This window comes from Protopterus annectens, chromosome 1.part1 (genome assembly GCF_019279795.1).
Source record: "Protopterus annectens isolate FY-2018-M chromosome 1.part1, PAN1.0, whole genome shotgun sequence".
NCBI classification, from domain to species: domain Eukaryota; kingdom Metazoa; phylum Chordata; order Ceratodontiformes; family Protopteridae; genus Protopterus; species Protopterus annectens.
The window spans coordinates 1,272,299,481-1,272,326,310 of record NC_056726.1 but is presented as its reverse complement, the minus strand read 5'-3'; the positions used below and the strand labels follow the sequence as shown (position 1 = coordinate 1,272,326,310).

General features: G+C 38.5%; 1 protein-coding gene across 1 annotated transcript in view; it reads right to left on the bottom strand.

Moving 5' to 3' along the window:
• The window catches only part of LOC122809800 (C-Jun-amino-terminal kinase-interacting protein 3-like), a 1,405,059-nt gene that overhangs the window by 245,419 nt on the left and 1,132,810 nt on the right, over positions 1-26,830 (bottom strand). The window contains exon 18 of the mRNA XM_044081538.1: positions 2,562-2,757. Within this exon, the coding sequence (XP_043937473.1) occupies positions 2,562-2,757 (196 nt within the window). The remainder of the gene's footprint in view (positions 1-2,561; positions 2,758-26,830) is intronic.

Below are 26,830 nucleotides of genomic sequence, written 5' to 3'. Positions count from 1 at the left end.
TGACACTGACTAAATGTCAGAAAAGACTCTGTCTCCCTGCAGTCCGAAAACTGATTAAGGTGGATAATCACAAAATAAATAAAATGACATGATGTTTCAGCCCATATTCTTCTTTGAAAGAAACAAAAATTTAGAAGAACCTGAACAAGACAAAATAGCACTTGAAATGAATCACAAACATGATAATTGGTTATACATGAAAACAGACATTATTATAGAAAAATCATCACCATTCTTATGTAAGAAAAAAATGATTTCCCATGTCCATGCACTACAACCTATCGGACTCTATCTTACCTGATATATCTATTGATGAGTATTTTAAAAGGACCTGCAATGACATCTGTAGCAATGAACAGTATCTGGGGACAATTACATCAGCAGCATTCATAAAGTAGTTATCTGCTCCATTAAGAATACTTAGGTCTCCAAGTTGAGAGACAGAAGCTTGTGAAAACAGCCTATTTTGGCAACACCAGCAGCAGAATTTCTGGGTAACAAAGTGCTCTCTTGTACGTTTTGACAGTAATGTGCTGCTTCCTGACCCATATAAAGCTGAATGGACTGTAGAATGATTTGATTGCACTAAGTGGAATTTAATGTGATCTCTCCTCTCAACTTTCTTATGGGCCAACTATTTTGTTTGAGGTTTGCATTCTACCTTGCTGCTTCATGACCCAGAGAAAGCTGGCCTAACTGTAATCATCTTTAAACCAGTAGTACTGCACAGAGTAAGGGATGGTGAAATGATAGCCCCGCCCACTTTCATATACACCAAACTGGTTTGCTAAAGATGTTACCCCTAGTCTTCCTGACCCAGGTAAAGTTGTTAGACTGTAATGCACTTTAAAACACAAAGAATGCACTAATTGGTAAGTAAAATGAGTGTCTATCATCTATGTACTTACTTTTTCTTGACCAAGTTAATCACATTGAGCATAGCCAATTTTCATGGGAGACCTACCTTGAGGTAGTACTTATACCAACTAGGAGGAATTTAGTCAATGATCAACATATGTTTTATCTGAATACACTCAATGTGCACAATGACTGCAATGATATATTAAAATGCAAACATGAGTAAAGTTCCCCTAATCTTTTTTTCAATAAGTGCCATGAGATCTGTTATGATCACCTGTACTACCACTAACGTAGACCGAAGGGGCCTCAGTTTAATGTTTCAACCAATAGCAAGCACTTCAGGACTGCAGAACTACCCCCTCCATTAAGCTGCATCACAATATCAGCATTGGAAAACCAAACTCACAATTTTCTGATGTTCTGATATCAAAGGAAAGTGTGCTTACTTGTTGAGCCACTAAGATTGCTAATACCAACTTGCTTTGCTGCAAGTCTTGATCATCATACCTTACTGCTTCTTGACTGATGATGTATTCTTCAAACAGCACAGATGCACAAAGTGGAATGCGTGATTTACATTACTTAATTAAGTAACTGCTCCATCTCACAGATAGTTGTATTAAAATATATGTAGACTGTCATAATATAAGCTTGTTTACTTACAGAGAGAGTGGTTTCTATTTTGCACCACTTTTTCAAGTAGTGTAGGTTCTTCCTTGTGATAGCAAAAGCTGCTTCTTTACTCCAATGTTACTTCTCCCTCTGCTGGGGATTATTGATATTACTTCCCCATCACCGACTGGTGATGTAATCTGAAACTGCAGAGCTTTTCTGTTTGCTAATCTGCAGTTTTAGAGCAGTGTCCCATAACAAATACATACCTCCTTTTAAAATAATCCATAACCCATTTTAGGACTCTCAGTGTTAAGGAACAAAGATCTGAATCACTATCCTAGGCATACAGGTAATAGTCTTTTGAATGACTGAAGCCACAAACAAATAAATGACAAGTGAAAACCTTCAACTCCCACCCTCTGACTGTCACTTTTAGCCAACACAATGTAAAATGTTTAATCACTGGCATAGATCGTATCTCTCATCTACAGTGCTCAATAATTCTGGACAAACCCAAAAATAATGGGAATACAAAGACCCAAGATCAGGGTAATTTTTAAATATCACTCTAATTCACTTAAAAGTTAATGGAACCACAAGGATTTGCATCAACATGCATTTTTAAAATAATAAGTGTGAAACTCTAATGTCTAACACTCCTCACTGACCACACTCCTCAGTAATGTAACAGAAAATCAGATATTTTATAAGGGTAATGGGCAAAAATAGTATTTAAAATCTGGGACATCCTGCCATATCAGGAACAACTGACAGATATTGGTGGGTATTTTTATGTGACTGCTGTGCTCTATCTTCTGGTTAGTAAGGGAATACATTTTTCTCTGGTGTGTAGCCAGCCCTGAGCCCTTAACAGTATACCATCAATCTTTCTTCCTTTTCCAGGAGACACCATTTCTGGTCTCTGGGGGAAGTGAAGAACAGAGGCTGATCTCCTCCCATTTCTCAGTTTATGTACCCTTTCTATCAGCTAACAACAGAATTTGTCTGTGAACTTTCTTTGCAGGGATGCTCAGCTTTACCACAGTTAACAGCCCCTATTCTGCCCCAGTAAAACGTAAACTTACCAGGCACACTTGTGAGACACAACACACGAGAGTTGCATATGACAAACTGATCTAAGACGAGGTTTGACTTCTTAGCGTCGATGATCATCACCTCACTGACAGAGTGCGTACCAGAGCAGAACCAAATGAGGCTGGAAGAGTCCACTGTACTACTGCCAGACGAATGGTCAGAGCCAACACTGCTCCTTTCCCCCTGCTTGAAAGATAAAGTGTACAAATGGAAGAAAATTAATAAGTGAACTGATGGCCAACTAGATTTCTAAAACGTAAGGCATGTTTAGAGCAAGATCATGCAAATAAAGGCAAAATAATGTTGTCAACTACATTGGGAAGAGATGAAATGGCTGTGAAATCAGTCAACATATCCTGCCTGCACAGACTTCTGCAACATGTTACAGTCTCGACCAGAGTGACTGTTGACTGAATAAATGGAGTTCATCTGGAAAAAGATCCACATATGCATTTCATTCAGTGGGAATTTATTGTTCTGAACATTCCACCACCAGAGGGTGATATCTTGGTGACTTTATACCAGAATTTTTTTCTTTTTGGGCCTTCCCAGTCATGCATTACCAGGTGTCAAAGATTAAAAACATATTTTGGAAATGTCAGGGGCTCTTACTTACTTATCTTTTACCAAGATCTTACAAAAATGAAAAGGGCGTCCCAAAGAAGAGGTCATAAGACCTCAAATGATTAAATACATTTCGCCAATAATAAAGGCAAAGCAAAGACGCACAAACCAATGAAACTAAGGCACTGAAACACCACAGACTGAATCGCAACTTCAGTGAAATGCACACAACACTAACCAAATGCAAAAAGGATGCAAACTGTGCAGCAGGGGAACTCAAGGATGCAAACTGTCCAGCAGGGGAACTCCTTTCCCAAACACCTTATAACTAAATACTATAACTCTACTCCTGGGATGCAGCAACATGAGGGCTTAGCTAACACATGAGCCTAATTAATTCAACCAAGCCTGAATGCAAATTGTACAATGGAGTCAGAGGTCATACGCCTCAATGTAAACACACCTGTGCTTGGAAACCTCAGTAAAAAGTAAAAAGACGGCCCTGCACACACGAGGGTGATCCATGCTCAGTACTGTAGCGTATATTTAATACAGAAATAAGTGGCTTAACAGTCAGAGGTACTGGTGTGGCAAAATGAAAACGAAATACAAATGCAAAAGTCGGGCAGTCACTTTTACACACAGCGATGTGGAACAGCTAGTCAAGCACACAGTATATCCTAGAAAGAGTAAAAGTATTGATTAACACATCAGAAAGAACCAAATTAGAAGAAACATCAACACTGTCAGAAAACACTAAAGCAAGAAAATGAAAGAGAATGAAGACTGAAGACACACCAGTGTATGAAATGTAACTTTGTTACAATGTACACTCTTCACAACAGCAAGATTCACTTGTGAACAGATATTAGAAGATAAAATCAACATTCTTATTATAAAACGAGTGAAAGGATAACTCTAGGATTATTGAAGATAAAAGGTACATTCCAAACAGATTAAGCAGCTGTACTCCACATGTAAGAATTATAATACAGATAATATGATCAGGTCTCTGACTGTAACCATGTTATTATGTTTGAGACATGGATATCAAGAAATTCATCTTGAGAGTGAAGCTCGAGAGATGAATCTCAGTCATTCATGTCAAGAGCACATAATAACTGGTTATGATTGGTGAGACCCGATCATAACTCTTTGTAGTGTGTGGTGTTTTATCTGCACCATGTACAACCAGTAAAAAGCACTTAAGTCCTGTCACATGGACAGCAAGTAAATATAATTGCAGAAAAAGTCAGGAACAGTTTTTAAATACTGCCCTAATTTAAATAGCTTACTTACAGACATATCTGTAAATGCTTGTAGATATATTAGGAAAGCTACTTAGGGACTGTTAAGAATGAAGGAACATCCCTTCCATGTTACACACCTCTGAAAGTGCTGTTACAGATGAGTTACACACTACAAAAGCATCATAGGAGATTACTAGGCTATCGACCCAGAGGTCATTTTAAGCCTAGCCGCTTCATCCAAATGAACAACATAGAAATGCTAGTCAATACCCAAGATTGCAATTAATGATGGCTGCCCATGTCCAGGAGGGTTGTGGGCACTACCCCCAGTAAGAATTTATGGTGCCCCATCCACTCGTCCAGGTTCCTCTTGAACAGTGTCATAGAGGTATTCTGTTTTACATGAATTGGTAGCCTGTTCCAAAGACACGGCAGTCACTGGGAGACAAATCTGTTCCTCCAGCATGTCCCATTTAAGTTGCAGGCCATATTTAGGTCCCTGGAATGGGTAGCTCTATTCCTGTTTGATTTACGGATATGCAACAAATTCATTAGGTTTGGGTCTTGGGTTGCTCTGTAGACCATGTTACAGGTTTATCTTTTTTCTAGTTTTGGAGTGTAATCATGGCACTTCATGCCCTACAAACAGATTATGTTCAGTAATAAAAGATTTAGTCACAAACCTATACAGCAAGTAGCGTTATGCTTTTGTCAAGTTACATTATTAAATACTGTGAGAAAAGAGCAATTCATGATGCAGGCACTGAATTTCTACAGATGGAATAAAAAATATATTATTCTTTCTTCTAACAGACTGTTTGATGAAAAAGACAAGACTGAATTGCCTTGTTTAACTAGTTTTTCTACTATATATATATATATATATATATATATATATATATATATATATATATATATGTGTGTGTGTGTGTGTGTGTGTGTGCACCAACAGTATAACACAAAACTTCCACCAGCAGACAAACCACACTAGTAGCCAGGAACCAAAACTGAATGCAGAGAAAAAAAAGCACAACTGTGGAAACACAGCAGCCACAGTTCAAAATATCCAAAGGTAAAGTAAGCAGCAAACAGCAGGCAGCAGGTGAAATAAATCCAAGTATGGAAACACAGCAGTCACAATTTAAATTATCCAAAGGTAAAGTATGCAGCAAACAGGCAGCAGGTAAAATAAATCCAAGTTTAATGCATATACAAACTAAATCCAAGTTTAATGCATACACAAACTGGTAAGCACACTTCTGATATGGAATCATAGCTTCTTCAGAAAACGTCAAAGTGAACTTTATTGTCATTCAAACTGCACAACAGTGCAACTGAACAAAATTGCATTACTTCGAACTCAATGTGCAAACAACTTATACTGATAATATTAATACAACACCACATATACTAAAGCTAATCCAACAGTAAGACATTTATGCAGTACAGTAACAAGTACAATGACATGCACCAAGAGTATTTCATTTACATGTCTTCGTCGGTACCCAAAATATTGCACAGATATCTTGCACAGATCAGAATCAGACAGATTTCAAATTGCACAGAATGCTAACTTGACATATTACACAGAATGTTAACTTGGCATTGTTAATATTGCACATAATGTATAAGATTATACTTTTATACAGTTATTGCATATGTCTGTGAATTACTTCAGTGTTGTAACTCCAGACCTCCATGACTAACATGGTGTATGTTATTACTGGAGTTCAGAAGTCTGATGGCTTGTTGAAAAAAGCTTCTATTAAACCTGGTGGTTTTGCAATTTTCATGGCTCTGCTGGGGCAATGAACAGAGTGCAAGTCCTGGACAGATGGAAGCGTGGACCCGATAATTCTCTCCACCACTTTCACTACCCTCTGGAGAGATTTGCGACCTGAAACCAAGCAGTTTCCATACTACACTGAGAGATTACTAGTCAGGATGCTTTTGATAGTACCCCTGTAGAAGGTTGAGAGAACTGAAGGTGGCAGTTTTGCTCTCCTCAGCCTTCTTAGAAAGTATAAATACTGTTGTACCTTCTTGACAATGCAATTAGTGTTTATTGACCAAGACAAGTCTTCAGCGATATGCACCCCCAGGAACTTGGTGCTCTTCACCCTTTCCACTGTTTGTCCTTTGACTGTAAGTGGAGAACGAGCCATATGACTCTTCCTGAAGTCTACTATTATCTCCTTTGTTTTATTCAAATTGAGAGCCAGGTTGTTGTTGTCAAACCAATCAGTTGGTCCACTCCTCTCTGTAGGCTTTTTCGTCACCATTACTAATGAGACCCACCACTGTAGTACCATCCACAAATTTAATAATGTGGTTTGTGTTGTACCTAGCGATGTAGTCATGTGTCAGCATGGTGAACAGCAGGGGACTCAGGACACATCCTTGAGGTACTCCAGTGTTCAGTGTGATGCTCATTAAGGTGTTGTTGGCTACGCATACCTTTTGTGGTCTGTCAATAAGAAAGTCCAGAATCCACTTGCATAAAGGAGTGAGGAACTTGTCCACCTTGGTGTTAGCAATCAGATGTTGGGGGATGACTGTGCTGAAGGCCGAGCTGAAGTCAATAAATAACATGCTGACATAGCAGTTTTTGTTCTCCAGGTGTGCCAAGAATAACTGAAGTGCCAGTGACATGGCATCTGCAGTAGAGTGACTGGCTCTATAAGCGAATTGCAGTGGGTCCAGTGTTGCAGGAAGACTTGATGTTAAGTACTCTTTGACCAATCTCTCAAAGCACTTCATTACAGTGAAGGTGAGAGTTACTGGGTGGTAGTCATTCAGGCTTGAGGGTGGAGACTTCTTGGCCAGTGGTATAATGGTTGCACTTGAAGCACATGGGTACTCTGGCTTGATGCAGAGAGATGTTGAATATGTTGGTGAGAACAGTAGTTAATTAATCAACACAGTCCCTGAGCACCCACCCCAGAACACTGTCAGGACCAGCTGCCTTTCTTGGGTTTACTCATCGTAGCACCCTTTGAACATCTGCTGGGTGAAGGCAGAACACTTCATCTTCTTGGTTGGTGGGCAGTTTCATTGCAGGGTGTATTCTTTCCCTTCTCAAACCTGCTGAAGTAGGTGTTGAGCTCATCGAGAAACTTTGTGTTATCATCACATTGAGAAGGTAAGGGCCTTTATTCTGATACAGATTGTATACCTTGCCACAAATGCCTGGAGTCTCTCAGGTCTGAGAAGTGACCCTGAATTTTCTCTCCATAGGCCTGCTTAGCCTCTCTTCTTCCTCTGCTTAGTTTCACTCTGGCTTCCCTAAGGGCATCTTTGTCTTTAGACTTAAAGGCAGCACTGCGTGCCTTCAAGAGATCGTGCACTCCACTTGTGAGCCAGGGTTTCTGATTCGCTCATGTAATGATGCTCTTGTTGACTGTCACATCATCCATGCACTTTGATATATAGGCCATCACGGATTCTGTATACCCATCCAGGTTAATTCTGTGATCCATAGTAGTTGCCTCTTTGAATATATTCCAGTCTGTGCTTTTGAAGCAGCCCTGGAAGTGCTAAGATTGCTCCCTCTGGCCATATCCTTATTTGTTTCCTGGATGGTTTTCCTCTGATTAACAATAGGCTATATGCTGGTAGTAGCATAATGGAGAGATGATCTGAGTTACCCAGATGTGGATGAGGTACTGCCTTATATGCTAGCTTGACACTGCTGTAGACCTTATCTAGAAAGTTTTCTCCCCTTGTTGCAAAGACCACATGTTGGAAGTAATGGAGGTAAAACTGTTTTTGGATTTGCTTGATTAAAATCACCTACTATTATGTGAGCAAAGTCTATTCAGTGCCTCGTTGGTATTGGCACTGGGGGGAATATACATCACTGTGATGCTCGCACCACTGAACTCTCTTGGCAGATAGAAAGATCTGCATTTCAATTTATAAACTTAATATTTTCAGAGCAGTGTTTAGTAACCAACTTACAGTTGGTGCACCAGTTATTGCTGACACAGATACGGACATCCCCTCCCCTTGATTTTCTACAGAGTGCCTAGTTTCTTGTCTGATTGAATAATGTACATCCTTCTACATAGACTGCACTATCAGTTATATTATTGTTTAACCATGTCTCAGTAAACATATGTACACAGCTGTTTCACACCTTGCAATGAGTGGTTAATTCCAGTCTTATGTAGTCCATTTTCCTATCCAAGGGGCGAAAATAATAAAACAGCGTCTTCACTAAACATTTATATAGCAATGCCATAATACACAGACCAGTCAAAAGCTAAAACTAATAAAACAATTAAATAGTTAAAGCTGAACCCACTAAATAAGCAAACTCAGCAAAAGAAGGTAAACACTATGTTTTCCTTCGCATTTTGGTTTTAAAACAGGTTTCAAAGGCACAAATTAATTTAAGCCAAGCCCCATATGAGAATGTAGTTTGGCTATCCCACATCTCTCCATTTCATTTACAATATTGCCTAACCTAACATTCTCATATACAACATCTAACACAATAAAGGAAAACCTATATTCATTACCTTTCAACTGAACATGTTTAGCTAAGGCGCTGACAGTATTACCTTTATTTATACAATATATATGGTCCCTAATGCGGTCATGAAGCCAACGGTTGGTTTTGCCAACATCAAATGAGCTGCATTGCTCACAGTTAGCTAGATAAACAACGTTCATGGTCTCACAGTTAGCCATAACATTTAAGAAGTATTTATTCCCTGTCTGTGGATAAACAAACTCATTACCCTCTCTTACATGCTAACAGAAATTACAAGTGCCACATTTTTTGGTACCCTCACCCCGTTGTCCATAGCCCAACATCTTGATAACACAACAACCTTTTTAGATTTGCCCTGTTCCTGTAGTAAAACTTAGGAGATGTGCTAACTAATACTTCAATAAATGAATCACAAGTTAATATATGCCAATTCTCTTTAATTATATCACTGACCTTATATATGTCACTGGAAAAAGTCATAGGGGCTCTTAAGAATTTATCTCTTCTAACTTGTCTATACTGATCACGGCTGGGGGTCATAAAATAGGATGCCCCAGTACCCTTCCTAAACTGGTGGACACTGCACATACTCTTAGCTATCTCAGTTCCCCTATACTCCCCATCCTCAAAATCTTCCTTCAGAGCCAAAATAAATTCCTCAAATTCCTGGTCATTAACATGTAGCCTTGAGGTCCTTAACATTTGTCCCTTCACCACATTCTTGACCACATGTTTGGGATGCATACTACTATGATGGACAAAACACGGTTTGTAACAATCCTTCCTATGAAGGCTTGAGATAAGTCTATTACTACCAGGCTCCCTCTTCACTATAACATCCAAAAAGGATATCTCAGTAAAGGATTTACTAGCAGTAAATCTAAAAAAAGTCTGTAGTGAAATGAAGATAACAGATAAACTGATCTAATTCCACCATGGACCCAATCAAAACCCTAAAAAGGTCATCCACAAACCATCCATAAAATTGTATTCGATAACCCCACTATCTCAAACTCACTAGAAACCTATATTCACATACAGCCATGACTGGGTTGGCGTAGCTATTGGCAATAGGTGTTCCCATATCTATGCCAAGCCTCTGATGGTAATATCTATTGTCAAACGTGAAACAGTTATTTTCCAAAACCATCCAAGGAGAAATACAATAAGATCAATCTGCCTAGCATCCAAATCACTTCTCACTTCTATAAAATCCTTGACCATTAAAATCCCTTGTTGATTAGGTATCGCTGTGAACAGTGATAGGACATCAAGTGTTACCAAAAGATGACTAGATGGAAACGCATCATCCTTAGAAAATTCATACAAATAAAAAACAAACAAAAAAATTTGCTGTATATCTTTTAAAACAAAAGCATAAGTATCCAATATCGGTCTCAACTTTTTCTCAACATAAATGGACATAGGTTCAGTAAGCCACCCCCCGAGCAACTATACTTCTAAAAGGAGGATGGCTCATGTTCTTGTGAATCTTGGGTAGACCCTTAAATAATGGAACAAGAGGTAAATCAACCTTTACGTACCTGTACAAATCATCAGAAATAGCTTCTTCTAACTTGGCATTATAAAGCAAACCTTGAACACTACTAATAAAACCATATAACTCAACCTTAGAAATGCATTTATAAGTTGTTTCACTATCAGACAACATACCATTCAAACTGTTATAATAAAATTAATGGTTTATGACAACCACCATGCGCCTCTTGTCAGCAGATTTTATCACAATACTTTGTTCATTCATGAAGGAGTGGTAAAACACACCACTCCTCTGGTGACAAATTAACAAAGCTGCATCCAGTTTTATCTTTCTGTAACACATTGTAAATATCAGATTCACACATTCTCAAAAACACTTCCAAAGTAGAATTATTAACAGAAACAAATGTGTTAGGTTCATGAAATAATGCAATATCCTTTTCAAAGGCAGTCTCACCAAGCTGTAATTTATACATAATATTTTGTGAAATAGTTTAAAATAAAAACGAACATCCGCCACATCGCCACCTTGCGATAGGATTAAAGAGAAACCTTTACTCAAAATAGACTACAGTCCTCAGTTTAGCAGCCTCAGAAAGTACCTTTGTAGAGATATTATATATCAGCACTAGTCTCTCATGAGCCACATTCTCTTTAAACTGTTGTTCTTCTTTATTCGCGGTTCTTTTTCCACTTCCCCCTTTGTCAACTGCATGAATGTAAGTGATCACCCTACTCATGTGTTTTGATAGGTTGTGGCAGAGTCAGAAAACCCTGCCCCCATGGAAACAACAGGCGTTTTCTTTCTAACTACTGGTTGCTCAACAGCACTGGTCATAGGTGAAGTTATCCTTCGTTGGTTAATATTCGCTTGGTTACCGGTCTCATTGGGAGGAGTGGTATAAACATAATTATCACTAAATATAGTTGTTAACTTAGGAGAGCTACTGGGTGCTGTTTTAGTTAAGGCTATATCACCACAACCATCAAATACATCAGAGGGTACTGCTGTGTTTGATTTCTCACTCATCGCAGTTCTTGGCCAAGAAAAAACATGATCAGCATGAAAGTCACTTAACTCATGGTTAAGTTTCTTCCTCTTACTGCTTATCATCTTCCTGTCATAGGCACATTGCTTGTCATCTCAGATGTCGCCAGATGAACCTCACCAGATGACATCAGTGTACAGAGTTCACTTTCCTGACATTGGATATCAGCACAAAGTTTTGTTTCTTTAGGCAGAAAAAATCTATCAACAATTGAAGGTAGCGAAAACTAGTCTCCAAATTAATATTCTGCCAAGATGCTAATAATTCAGGGTAGGGAGTGCTGTGTGAGGGCATATTAAGAACCCTGAGGCTCCTTGGTATAACTTTAAGCTGTATACAAGCTTCAAAATGCAGTCTCTGTGTTGAAATCATTTAAGTTCACACAAATTATTTTCTACAGTCCTCAGTTTAGCAGCAAATAACGTCCTTACTCCCCCCCCCCCCCCAACTGTATCAGATTCACTCAGAGTATTCACCACTCAACAGGGGGTTTGTATCAACATTCAGAAATCTTGTCATCCTGTTGTTCCTCACTATTAACTGCTCATGGTTCATTGCAGTATCTGTAGTTGGATGACCAGAAAATCCTTCAACCATGCTCTGCTGGTAAAACCTAAAGTCCAAAATGTAAAAGACATGAATTCCACCAGTAGACAAACCACACTAATTAAGTAAAACACACGAACCAACTGGAACTAAAAACAAAAAGGCAAATTGAAGTCCAGGAACTCTGGCAGAACGAAAAACGCCAAATAACCCTTTAATATAGTTTATTTTTTGTAAGCGCTTTCGGTAAGGAAAATCTTCCCCACCTTCCTCAGACAAAACTAATGACAACCATCAAACATCAAAGTTCTTATTAAATACTTAGATGGTTGTGACCTCATAATTATTCATCAAAAATTTAAAAGGCTAATACCATTTTAAAAACCAAACATTTTCTTAATGCAAATCACACATTACCCTAGTTGGTCACAGCACGCAAGCAGAAAAATACATATAATAGGCAGACTAATCTGTGTTACCCAAACTTAATAACATTAAAATGTACAACTCAAGAAATAAAACTATGTACAATAAATACAGTAAAATGCAATAAATGCAATACCATGTACATAATGTTAAAAGTTATTTAACCCTACAAGTGGACAGCTCTTAAAATTGATAAATAAATAAATTTGTAAATTTCCTAAAACATACTTTTTTATGTATACACATTTTGTTGTATATATATATATATATATATATATATATATATATATATATATGTGTGTGTTTTTACATGTTCTTATAAATACATATTTATTTATCTATATTTCACAAAGTACTTGTAAATAAAGGACATGTCACATCCGGTATCCCGACTTTTGACTAGAAATGACAAGTGAATTAAATAATTTCATCTATTTAATGCAAATAGTTTCAAAAAACACTTAATCGACGCTATCTCATTTAAACCAGGGGCAAAATAAGCAGCAGTACGAATCTGCCAAAAAACCTCCTGTTGCTCAAGCTTTAATTGCCATGGGCCCCCTCTCACCTGTGGCTGCACCTGTTGCAAAACCACAAAAGCAAAATCATGATCCACATTACCATGAACATGTTTGGCTAGTGCATTGTTCAAGTCACTCCTTTGAATGGCATATAGATGTTCATATATCCTTTTCTTTAGTGGTCTATCGGTCTTACCTATGTAAAATGCTGGACATTTATTACATAGTGCCGCATAGACCACACCCTTAGAAATACAACTGAAGGAACATGTCCTTTATTTACAAGTACTTTGTGAAATATAGATAAATAAATATGTATTTATAAGGGTAATGTGTGATTTGCATTAAGAAAATGTTTGTTTTTTAAAATGGTATTAGCCTTTTAAATTTTTGATGAATAATTATGAGGTCACAACCATCTAAGTATTTAATAAGAACTTTGATGTTTGATGGTTGTCATTAGTTTTGTCTGAGGAAGGTGGGGAAGATTTTCCTTACCGAAAGCGCTTACAAGAAATAAACTATATTAAAGGGTTATTTGGCATTTTTCGTTCTGCCAGAGTTCCTGGACTTCAATAAACCACACTAATTGCCAGGAACCAAAACTGAGTGCAGACAGAAAAAAAGCACAAGTGCAGAAACACAGAAGTCACAGTTCAAAATATCCAAAAGTAAAGTAAGCAGCAAACAGCAGGCAGCAGGTAAAATAAATCCAAGTTTAATGTATATACAAAATGGTAAGTGCTTTCACTATGGAATCACAGCTTCTTCAGACCCTAATAAACATCATCTTAACTAAACATTTATATAGCAATGTAATGATGCACAGGCCAATCAGAAGCTAAAACTAATAAAAAACTAAATAGTTAAAAGATGAACCCACTAAAGAAGTGAACTCAGCAAAAGAAGGTATTTTAATGGTCAAGGAATTTACTGAAATGAGAAGTGATTTTGGATGCTAGGCAGATTGATCTTTTTGCATTTCTCCTTGAGATGGTTTTGGAGAATAACATTTTCACATTTGACAATATTTGTTACTATCAGATCACAGGCTTTGGATATTTTGAACTGTGACTACTGTGTTTCCACACATGTGCTTTTTTTCTCTGCACTCATATATACCAACAGATATATCAGCATTGTCACAACTGGTAACAAAAAACTTGTCAGCAATATGTAAACCTGTTTGCCAAGTAGTTTAAAAACAAATGCACATTTAATGAAACTAAATACCACCAAAACACTCCTCCTGAGCTTAGCACCATGGAATAGAGGAGAAAGTTTTGAATGCACCCTAGATATCTTATGTTTAGCTAGTGCTACAGATGCTGGAGACACCAGGTGAGGGAGGATGGCAGTCAGCACGCAACACTGGCTCATCCGTCCTGGGGGGGGGGGGGGTTGATGCACCTCAGCTTACAGCATTAATCTCACCTGGAGAAAGGAGTCCAGCATGCCCACACTGTGTAGCAGTGTAGTTAGGAGGTTGTTCATGCATGTCAATGTGTGTGCATTTCCTGAGAGCTGCAATTGTAAAACAAGCAATCTGCTGAGGTGGGTAACTAAAGGATAGTCCAAAGAATGTGCATATTGTTCACTCCCTAAGGTCTGACTCTCACCATCAATGGGGAACGAATGAGCTGGAGGGCTCTTGCCCAGTGAAAGAATGATTGGGTCATCTGGTTACCAGGATGCAGGAAAGAGGAGCCAATGAGCAGATCCTGTGAACCCACAAAAATAATACCAATGACTCCAGCTACAACTCTTCCTAACTCTACTCCTGGAGTAGTGAAGACATATGTACTCGACCTTCTCTATACAATTCCAAACACAAAACCAAGAATAAATCATGGTGATAATTCATAAAAGCACTCTAAGGAGCTCCATTCGTACATCTTTCCAAATTACTACACCCAATTCAGGCTGACAAAAATACAGTTAACCCAATGAGGCTTAGCATTCTGAGTGGCCCTTCTGATGTCCTAATTAAAATAACACAAAGGAGGCACAGCTACTTAAACTGAAGAATATTTCCACAGACACTGGCCTGTCAGCTATACTTGATATATGTATATTTCCATAAATACTTAACCTGTCAGCAGCCTTGGACACCATCGCTTTAAAAAGCATATCTCACAGATATTTTCCTCCATTCCTCATGACCAACCATATCAACACAAACACATCCCTCTCTTCCAAACTGAGCATCTGCCACCTCCAACTTCAGCAATATCTGTGGACCTCAAGTTGCTCTTATACATACTTTCTGACTGTAAGTGATGCAACAAATTAATTGCTGAATAAGCATGTGAACTTGCTAGGATCATCTGCTGTCATTATGACCGCGAGACAAAGCCAGTCTGATGCTGGACTTGCTGACTGTGGTAACGACTGTGGCTTTCTTAGCAATCAGTATTACTGGTACTCACATAGCAATCTGTCTTCTGCCAGGTGATCTCAATCAGCAGGTCCACACTGTTGGGAATAATTTGTGAGTAATCATGCAAATAAATATGGGACAGTGTCAACAGCAGTCGTAGAAAGATGGACCTATTAAAACCATTCTGGTAGAGTGTCTAAGCTTTAATACTTTCTGAACATTTATGGCTCTAACCACAACGGTTTGTAGCTGTTTAACCATAGCCTCTGGATATGGTTTGTCTCAGAGAAATGGACGACTACAACAGTCATTCCTCTGCACAAGGGGGGCCCACCAACTGACCCAGGAAATTGCAGACCCATAAACTATCTTTAAGGCCATGGAAAGGATCATCATCAACCTGATCAATAACAACATAGGAACTCTCCAAAAACTGGACCAGACCCAATCTGGCTTTACCAAGGGGAGTCTTGGCTGCTCAAGCTGATGGACTTCTTCGAGAAAGTCACCAGGACCATATATGAAGGTAAAACGATACACACCGCTTATCTATGGAATAAATTTACCATCTTCATAAAATAACAGCCTGTCCCACACTCTCTTCGAAAAAAAATTGGATAAATGGATGGGAACCATAAATTCACTACTGGGGTACTGCCCATGTCCCATATGGACAGAGGCAGTCTATAAAATGACTAAGGGCTCCAACACCCAGAGACTCACCATCATGATATGAGTCCATCTCATATCTGGGGAATTAAGATATAATATTGCCATATCCTGGGTATAAATGGTTAGGTTTGTAAAGGTTCTTGTGCCATTAGCCTAGTAATCACCTATGAACATGTTGCCAGCATTTTTAAACAGTAACATTACCAAACACTCTGTTTTGTTACAGCATTAAACTGTTACATATGTTCTTACTGACTGTCAATCATATGAATACTGGTATAAAAATTAGAACTGTAATGTAGTATAAATCGCTGTAGAGGTTTGAACAACATTAAGTGACAACACTACAGAAAGTATAGTTGTGTAAGAATTTACCGGAATAGTAGATGTCCTACTGATCACCATTGCAGTATTCTAATACTAGTGCGTTATTTCAGGTAAACCTGATTTCCAGCTGGGTACTAAAGCCAAAAAACTTTCCATACAGTCAGAAGTCCAGACATATGACCTAAGCACACAGGCATAAGGTATATAACTGGATGTATGAGGGTAAGATCCTCAGACTATCCAAGCCAAGAGACCTGGAGACACCTGAGGAAAAAGAACTAGTAAAGGCAGTAAGGTCATCCATTAAAGTTCACAAGATAAACATTAGAAAAGTGGTGGAAGGAGGGTGGGAAGTAATACTGCAACAGTGATCAGTAGATTGTCTAATGTTATCGCAATTTCTTACACAACTGTACAACGCCCTTTCTTTCATTACTGTTGCAGTACTGCAATACTACAGGGTGATTCTCAAAGCTTATCAACTGAAAAGGGTGGATGGACCAGGAACAGGGAAGCTGTCAATCAATCCAGATAGCACCGATCTAGCAAAATAAGCTCTAGATCTAGAAGAAGCAAATACTCTGTCGTGGTTCATAAAAGTGTGCACAGATGACTAAGTAGCTGCCTCTAAAATAACCCTGGAATCAATTCCTTTTCAGAGGAATTAACTGCGCTACAGGAATGGGCCCAAACCTGAAAGGAAAAGTACTTACCATGATGTGAATAACAAAGGATATGGATTTAGAAATCCAGTTAGCAACTGTTTTCTTGGAGACAGAAATGTCCAACTTGGTTTCCTGGAAGGGGAGAAACTGGTCCATCTTCCTAATGTGTTTCGTCTTGTCCAAATAGAATCTAAGTTGCCTGAGCCCATCCAAGAATTGCAGAAGTCTTTCATCTTTGTTTTGAGGGGTTAGAATGAAAGTGAGCAGATTAATAGCAGCATTAACCACTTTAGGCATGAAGGAAGAATGAACCCTCAGAGCCGAACTATAATTATGGAAATAATGAAAACAGAAGAGGCCATGAAGGTTTTAAACTCAGAAATCTTTCTGGCAGTAGAATATTTTTTCAAGTGCAAAACTTTAGGCATGCAGAAGCCACTGGTTTAAAAGGTGGCTGAATAAGCTTTTCCAAAATTAAGATCACAAGGAGGGGGATTAACCTCCAAGGTGGTTTCAAAGGATACCCTTGAGAAACTGCTTTACCTTGGTTATAGAAAGCAAGGGAGGACTAAGAGGCATACAAACAGAAATTACAGATAAGTGTACATTGACAAACAGGCTAGACCAGCTCTTAAGAGTTCACACAAATAAAGTATGGTGGGAATCCCTGTTTGTATGGCATTCCTGTTGCTTTTGTAATACCATACAGAAAATCTTTTCCATGTGGAAATATAGGATTTTCTAGTGGTAAGTTTCTTCACCTTCTGAAGAACTTGTAGCATGTCCTTAAAAAATGGTTTCTGAAATGGAATACAATTCTATCTTCCACAGTGTCAGATTGAAGGCTTGCAAATTGGGATGAAGCAGAGACCCTATGTCTATGTGAGCAAGTCTGTTCTGTGAGGTAACTTGTGATGATGACTCCTGGCCAGGTGATGAAGAAGGGGGAACAAAAAGGGAATCACTAGTAAGATTTTTGGTCTGTCCCTTTGGATCTTCAACAGACAGTATAACCATTGAAATAAGAACCAGCAGACCATCCTGATCAATGGGTTCTTTTACAAACTGACAATCAACCCTATAGAATTTGGTGAAGTTGGCAAAGACAACCATGAAGCTACTGAATACAGAGAGAACAGCCAGGTGCCCCTGAAAAAAAAGACTCAAAAGCCTACAATGGGAAGAAGTTTATTTAAATTACTGCCTTAGTAAAAAAAAATATTCCCAGGGTTCTTTGGCTCATTAAAAAAAAATCTGGCAAAATACTGACCAGAAGCTGATAACCACGTGGAACACGTGGAACAAAGCCCTGGAAGAAACAGGACTGAGGACAGTGGGAATGTTAGTTAGACATAACCAGAAACTGAAATACACCCAAGAGAAACTAGCGAGGAAAGAATGGTTGAACCAAGAATGATAGACGAAATAAGAGAGAGTGTCAACACCTTCAAAACCATGATCAAAGAAAAAAATATTAGAAAAATCCATTGAGACATACTAAATCAGAAAAAATCCACAACAACCCCCATGTATCATTTTCCAAGGAGACCCAGACACAGGCCTCACTATAGACGACACTATTCATATTCCTCAACACAGAATAATGAGAATGGACCCAGCAAGTAAGTGATGAACACCACAATGTCCCACATGTCAAAAAGCACCTGAACTAGAACCAATGCCATGGACTCCCACAATACACCCAACAGAATGGACCAACAAATTACACAAGTACCAGCAGAAAGAAAGTACAGTTTTGTACCTACCATAAATGTAGATGTCCGATAGGAATGCATCTGCAGTCCTTACAAACGACTGAAGGGCTGCCTGACGACAGGACAACCCATTTGTAAGGACTGCAGATGCATCCTTGAAGGACATCTGAATCAGACACCATCCAGCACTCCACAGCAGAATGAGGACACTATACAACCTACACCACAAGCTCACCACTCACAGGACAGAACCAGCCACAACTGGAGAGATCACCACAAGGAACATACCACCAGAGAGGTAAAACATGGTGGAGGAAGAGATCTGAAATATCTTTGGCACCCCCAACACCTTCAACAGCAGACAAAGCTAGATAAACAGAAAAAAACAACACACAATTTTGAACCACTTGACAAAGCCATTATAGAAGACTGAATACAAAACCGTAAACAGCGAGCTGACCTTCATACCACCCCAAAGGAGCGAACTGGTGGACCCAATCACTGATCTGAAGCTCTTTACAAAGAAACTTAACCTAAAAATATTTTTCCATGGCAAAAAACAATATGACACCAGCAACCTCACTGGCCTCAATATACCCATTATTCCAGTAGGAAAATAGAAAAAATATCATTTTTGCCTCCCTCCAACCCCATCATCACTGTTTTTAAGAACAAATGTGAGGCAGACATCTACAAGATACTGTACAGACCCACTAGGAGGAAAATTTACAATCCTGACAAGGAGGACAACACAGCACTGATGAACCTAAGCTAGGATAAAACAAGGAGAATCATGAAGGCGGACAAAGGAGGTGGCATTTTTTGGTCACCAGTGCGTCAGTTTATTGCACTAAAATACTGAACATACTCAGCACCTCTAAATATTATGAAAACATGGACCTGGGCAGGATCAAGTATGCCTCTGATGAGATCCTAACTGCAATCATGAACCTCAGTGAGGAAGGACTTAAAAAAAGATCTACACAACATTTTGACAGTCACACACACCCAAAACTCCTGAACTTTTTTCGCATTCCCAAGCTCCACAAGAATTTGCTTGATCCTCCTTACAGACTGGTGATAGCCAATGGTAGCTCTAACACTGAACCTATTTCGATACAACTAGAGGTGCAGATCAAGTCCCTAGCTGAAAGCAAGAAATCATTCATACTGGATTCCATGGACTTCCTGAGAAAGAGCAATGAAATCCAAGTGGACCATGACTCCATCTTGGTCACAACTGACTTTGAAGCATTGTATGCAGTCCTCCTACATGATTACTGCATATAAGTAGTAATGATGTCTACAACAAGGAGTGGGAAGCCCTGTCCAGGGAAACTGAATCCATAGAAAGGCTGCTAAAACTTTTGTTTAACAATAACTATTTTCAGTTTGAAAGTAAATATTTTAAACAAATCATAGGGGACTGTAATGGGAGCAGCCATGGCCCCCAGATTGGCTAATACTGCAATGGGAAAACGGGAAGAGGAATATGCTTCAACTCCCCATTTTACCCACAGATGACCTGTTACCTCTGCTTTATCGATGACATCTTTATTATTTGGAATGGGAGCCTGGATCTTCTTGAGCAGTTTCTGGAACACATCAACAATTCTATGAGCATCCTCCACTTTACCACCACCCACAGCCTCCATACACTTCATTTTTTGAACATCCAGATTAGTAAAAATCTGGAGACAGGATTATTCACCAATAACTTGTACCAAAAAGCCAATTGAATCAACATGCTACTCCACTACAGCAGCATGCATCTGCTGAAAACAAAAAGAAATGTAGTTACTGAGGACAGCAAGAGTGACTAAGGAAAATGAATAATTCATTAAAAAAAAAATCATAGAACTACAAAAAAAAAAAAAAAAAACTTTCAAGCTTTCTGGCCCAAGGATATTGCAACTGTTTCAACCAATAAATCATAGACCCTATCATTATTCACAAAGAAAACAATGACTCTAGTTTGGAACATTCCTTTGACAAGACTGAAATATCTCTGTAATCTCACCAGACACAGGGACAATGATAGCTCGAGGACTAGCATCATCCTCACCTATTCATTGAACTTTAATGACATCAAGACAGCAATCAAGTACAACTGGTGTATTATTAGGGAGAACAAGACTCTGAATAAGATCCACCCCACAAACCAGCATTTACTGTCCATGAAAAGAAGAGCGCCAGTAGAGAGCTTGCAACTTAGGAAAGACATCTGTCAATGCAGCCAACCTTTCTGCAACTATTGCAGATTCATGAGCAACCAAGAAGCTTTCTTTTGTCTCAACAACCAGAAGAAACTTTGGAGTACAGGCTACAGCAACTGCACCTCTTACACAGTTGTATATAGAGCACAATGCATGCTTTGTCCAGCTTTTTATGTGGGAAAGACTATCAATAAGTTAAAGACCAGGACAGCATATCACGGCAGAGACATATGTCAATGCAACCCTACCAACACCTTGGCCAAGCATGCAAGAAAACTTTGGACACAACACTTTCACTTTTTATGTTATCGACAGGATCCACTAATAAGATCTGGACAGCAATAGAAATGACAGACTATAGAAGAAGGAATTACAATGGCAGATTTAACTGAGAGCAGAAAACCACTAGGCCTGAGTACCTCATTTCTATTAGCTGTGTACTGAACCTTAAGAAACTGGTCCACCACGATTTCTTACTGAACTTGAGGGAAAGTTTTTATTTTTTATTTTCATATTTCTCAGTAAGCTGGGATAGTTTTTAATCTATTATCTGGCAAAATAACTACCAAGCGAACTGGATATTTTAAGTAGATTTGTTATCTTTCATTAGGTGCAATTGAAATGCAGCTGTTAAGTGTATGGAAACAGGCAAAACTTGTTTGGCAAGACAGCACTTAAGACCGCACTTCCCAGTGGTGATCCACCCCCCACCGATGGCACTACCTCGGAGTACAGACAAATCTCTAGGAATGTCCCCTCTTTGAGTAGTTGAAATAAGTGCATGCTTTTACAAGCTTTACCACATTATCTGAGCAGTGCTCATCTGCTTGTAAAGTACTATTCATGAATAAAAGATGTCTTCAGTCAAGAAGCAGTTTTGAGAGTCCTACTTTCATTTTTAACCACCATTATGTTGTGTAAACAATCTTTCCATATTATAGTTTTCTTTTCTTTTTAAGCCATGAGTTTCTAGACTCGTGAGGTTATTCACAGAGGTTTTTGAGTTGGCTCCTCAACCAGGGGAAAGGGAATTTATGTCCAGGATTTGGATTGGAAAGCACTGTTTGTTTGATTAACCTTCAGAATTAAAGGAAAAACATAAAGGAACTTATTTCACAAAAAAAAAGATGTGGCATCCATCTTCTAGGCCCAGGGACAAGGAATCCTGGAGGAAAACAGCCTGAGCTGTTTGTTGTGCATGCAGGCACACTGGTCTATCAGATGAATGTCTAGGAAGATGTTCCCTGTTCAACATCTATTCATGAGGGTCTTCTAGAGACCAGCTTAAAGAATTTTAAGACAACTGTCTTGGGAAGGAATGTAAATTGCTTGTAGGGACAGATTTGCTTTTATAACTTGGTCCCAAGCCAGAACAGCCAGTTTTCTGGCCATTGTCCCCCCCCCATTTGTTTACATACCATATGACTGTTACACTGTGTCTGTGAAAATCTTGAGGAGTCTTGGATTCCACAAGTGAGAAAATACCTGTAGATCCTGAACAAGTACTCTCCACTCATTGGCACTGATGTGCTCCCTCATTTGTTTGAGGGTCCACTGACCCTGATCTGATAAGGTGCCAGTCCCTGCACCTCAAGCTAGATCAGATGCATCTATATGTAGTTCTTGAGTGGGAACAGTTGGTTTGAATTGTAGCCCTAGATTCAGCTGCACAAGAGATCCACCAATGTAACATTCTCTTTTTAGAAAAGGTAGAGGTGGAATCTGAATTTTCAGTGGGTGTCAATGCTGAGACCAGGGAGACTGTAGGTATCACTGGATCTTTCTCAAGTGAAGTTTGGAAAGGAAATCATAGGGATGGAAGCTGCCATGGCCCCCCAGAGCCCTTAGAATTTTTCCTTGTAGTACAAAATTGAAGATCAAGGAAACACAAGGTAAGACTCTGCATTTACTCTTGTGGGAGAAAGGCTTGCCTGGGATGTGTGTCCAACCTGCACCCCAGAAATACTAGATCCTGGGTAGGGGTCAAGGCAGATTTTTTTGGATTGATCATGAATCTCAGCCTCTGTAGAAGGGAGATAGTATAGCTGAGATATCCTGACAGGTCTTCCTCAGATGCTTAACTATAAGAAGATCATTGAAATATGGGAATATCTGAATTCCCCAAGTTCTGCAAAAAACAATAGTCAGAGATAGGCATTTTGTGAAAACCCTGAGAGCTGTAGATATCCCAAAGGGTAAAGCAGAGAACTGAAAGTCTGATGAACAATTGAGAACCTGAGGAACTTCCTGAAAGAAGGGTGAATGGGAAGGTGAGCATCCTTCAAAATCCAAGAACACTAGAAAAGCTTGTGTTAAGATGAAGGGGAGAAGTGTTTGCAGGGACAGCATTTTGAAAGAAGGTTTTACTTTTATTTATCCTTTGCTGACTGGGTTAGTACCAATAGGCTTAGTAGCCTCTGTCCAGGGGAGACCTGAAGTGGTATTGATACTACTAGGGGAAATTTGGTCAGGGAACTGGGGTTTTGCCCTATGCATTAGGAGACTGTTTGTTTCATTCCTAGCTCAATGACAACTGGAAGAACACTCAAGGAGAACCGAGATGGTGGAGAGCACAGAGGTGAATGTTGGTACAGTATTTGAAGCTTTACAAGATTCTGAGGAGTTATTTCAGCAGAATGTTTTTTTTTCATTGGAAACAGATGTTCAAAACAATGATAGATGAGTTATTACAACCTTCCATTCAGCAGGGTCATGGGATGATATTTTGGTTGCACAGCAAACCACAGAGTGGAAAGGATCTTTCATTTGGTGAAACTATAGACAAAATTCAACTGGAGGAATTGGAGCTATTTTTATTTATTTATTTTACATTTGTTGACCGGGCTAGTCTAGCTGGATATATATCCATTTTCAGTAGAGGCCCGGGGAGAAAAGCTCCACACAGATATACAAAAATATAAAAAGTATAAAAAATATTGTTACATGGTAAATACAGGATTAATAAACCAAATAAAACAGGAAGCTTTTACATTTCAGAGATCAGAACACATTAAGAAAAGTAACAGTGAACATAATATTGCTTAAGAAAGCTAAAACAGTTATAATACAGTAAGAATTATGTACAATAGTTCACAACAGGTTCAAGGATATAAGCAATAAGTTGATTAGAGTTTAAAAAGTGTCAGTCATAATACAAGATTAAGTATTTAAATGTTTGGAACTTTGGTTAGAAGAGGAAGAAACAGGGGTGAAGATGGTTGTTAGGGTTACTACAAGGGCATAGCCAGTGCATTTGGAGGTGTTTTTTGAGTTTTTGTTTAAAGAGTGGCAAGGATGCAATTAGTGTTAGTTCATTGGGTAACAGGTTCCAGTTTTTTCCTGCTGTATTAGTAAACAGAGCATCACCAGTTGTATTATTAGACTTTGCTAGGCTAGCAAGGAGTTTGTTAGAAGAACGTAAGGAGTTCAGATTATTATATGGGATTAAGAGTTTTGAGAGTATAGGGGTATTATTGGGTTGGTAAAATATTTTGTGGGCCATTGTGAGTTGGGGGATTATCAGATGGTTTTGGAATTCCAGCCAGTCTAGTTGCCTAAGATTAGAGCAGTGGTGAGTTCTGAAGGGATTGCCAGTAGCGAATCTGGCAATATTATTGTAGGAAGTTGCTAATTTGTTGAGGTTAGTTTTCTTGAGGTTGGTAAATATAGGTGAGGCATACAGAAGGGTTGAGATAAGATGGGAGTGAGAGATCCTGGCTCTGGCTGTTGTGGTTAAAAATGGTTTTATTCTATATAATGATCCTATTTTTCTGTTGACTATTTTAATGGTGTTGTTTATATGGTGATCAAATGTGAGATTATTGTCAATGGTTATTCCTAATAGTTTGGTGGTAAAGTCAGGGTAAATGACAGTGCCATTATTTGAAGAGAGTGAGAAATCTAAGGGGGTGGACCTAGTAGTGGATATAAAGAGAAGGAGTTTTGTTTTTTTGGCATTAAGAAGGAGGCAACGTTTGGTAAACCATGTTTCTACAGTGTTGAAAACATTTTGAGTAAGAGAATGTAGTTCAGTTGAAGAGGTTGCTGAGCATATTAGTGTGGAGTCATCTGCATATTGAATACAGGTGGCTTGAGGAATTGCTACATGGAGATCATTAATGAATAAAGAGAAAAGAAGTGGACCAACAATGGAGCCATGAGAGACTCTGATAGTGACAGGTAAAAAGGAAGAAATGTGATTTTCCCCAGAGAACTGCCTGTTACCTATTGCTGAGGTATGATCTAAACCATTTAATGGCCAGAGAATCAAAGGAGAGAGAGATTCAAGAATACTGATTAGGAGGGTATGGTTAACCATGTCGAAAGCTTTAGAGAGGTCGATGAAGAGTGCAGATGAGAGTAAGTTTTTGTTGTGGTTTCTATTGATGGTATCTGTGAAGGCTAGGAGGGCAGTAGTGGTACTATGTGATGGCCTAAAGCCATGTTGACAGTTTGCTATTAAGTTATGTATAGAGAGATGATGTAAAAGTTGTTGGTGAATGCATTTTTCCAAAATTTTCGCTAAGGGTGATAAGAGAGCAATTGGCCGATAGAGTACTCATTAGAGTCCCCACCTTTATGTAAGGGGATAATATGGGAGATTTTCCAAATATCTGGGACGCTTCCTTCTTGGATTGTCCTATTTATAAGTATAGATATAGGGTAGGCAATTACTTTGGCTGCTTTTTGGAGATATTGGGAAGGAAGTTTGTCAGCGGATGGAGTACATTTTGAAAGAAGATTGCTAGACAAAGAAGTCATATGCAGGGACTGTTAAATGAAACTGGAGGGAAAGCAATGAGAGATGAACAGAAGAAAGGAAATGTCAACAATCAAAAGAAATTTATGGTGAGAATTCAAAACAAAAAAGACAAAGAAATGGACAAGTATGACATTTGGGATAATTTAATGGTCCCATTGGGAGTGAAGGCTCAGGAGGTAACAGCTTTTATTCTTATTCATAAATAAACATTCTGTGACATTCTATTTGAGACTGATTCTGTTCTCTAAAGTTTTTGGGGGGTATGAGAAGAAAAAGAACTGTAATCTGTGGAATTCTTATGTGGATAAAACATTTCACAGAGAAAAAAAAGAATATACAATGCTCAAAACAAACATGCACACGGAAGGGAGACATTTAAGCAAACCTTGCTAATGGCCATAACTTCTTTACAAAGTTTATAATAACAAAGGATTATGAACTAGGGGATGGGGCTGCCATATTGCACTGAAAATGGAGAAAATGTTGTTCATATCCCTATTATGATAAATATAGAGGGTAACAGGGGTGTTGCAAATTATTGTGGACAAATTAAAACATTTTTTTCCTGTTTAAAAGATGATCATTTGATAAGTAACTGTGACAACAGGAAATGTTATAGTTGTGGGGAAAGCAGGTCATGATACAAAAAAGTGTGAATTGAAATGTTATAAATGTAACAACATTGAGCATTTATGAACAGACTGTAATCTAGACAAAAGGATGCAGAAGAAGAAAATAAAGGTTAGGTCAGTAAAGAGAGAAGAAACAGTCCCAATAAAAGATAAAGATGAAGTAAGGAAGCAAAATCAGTGTAAAAATAAAAATAAGGATAAAAAATGAAACAGAAAACAATATATAATAAGATTCTGAAATAAGTGATGTAGAAAATATTTATTAGAAAACAGTGAAAGGTAAAAATAATACTATTACCAAAAGAGTAACAGACAGAAAAAGAAAGGTTAAAGGGATAAGTGTGTGAGAAAAAAAAAAAAAAAGGAAATGGATAATACAAATGAATTAAATACTTAAAATGTGCCCAACTTCTGGTAAGCTACAACACTGACATAATGACAACTTCAGAATGTTTTCAGTAAATGCAAACAGTATCAAAAACATAAGAAGAAGAATAAGCATCCTAAATTGGTGTAGTAACTGTGATGTTGATGTA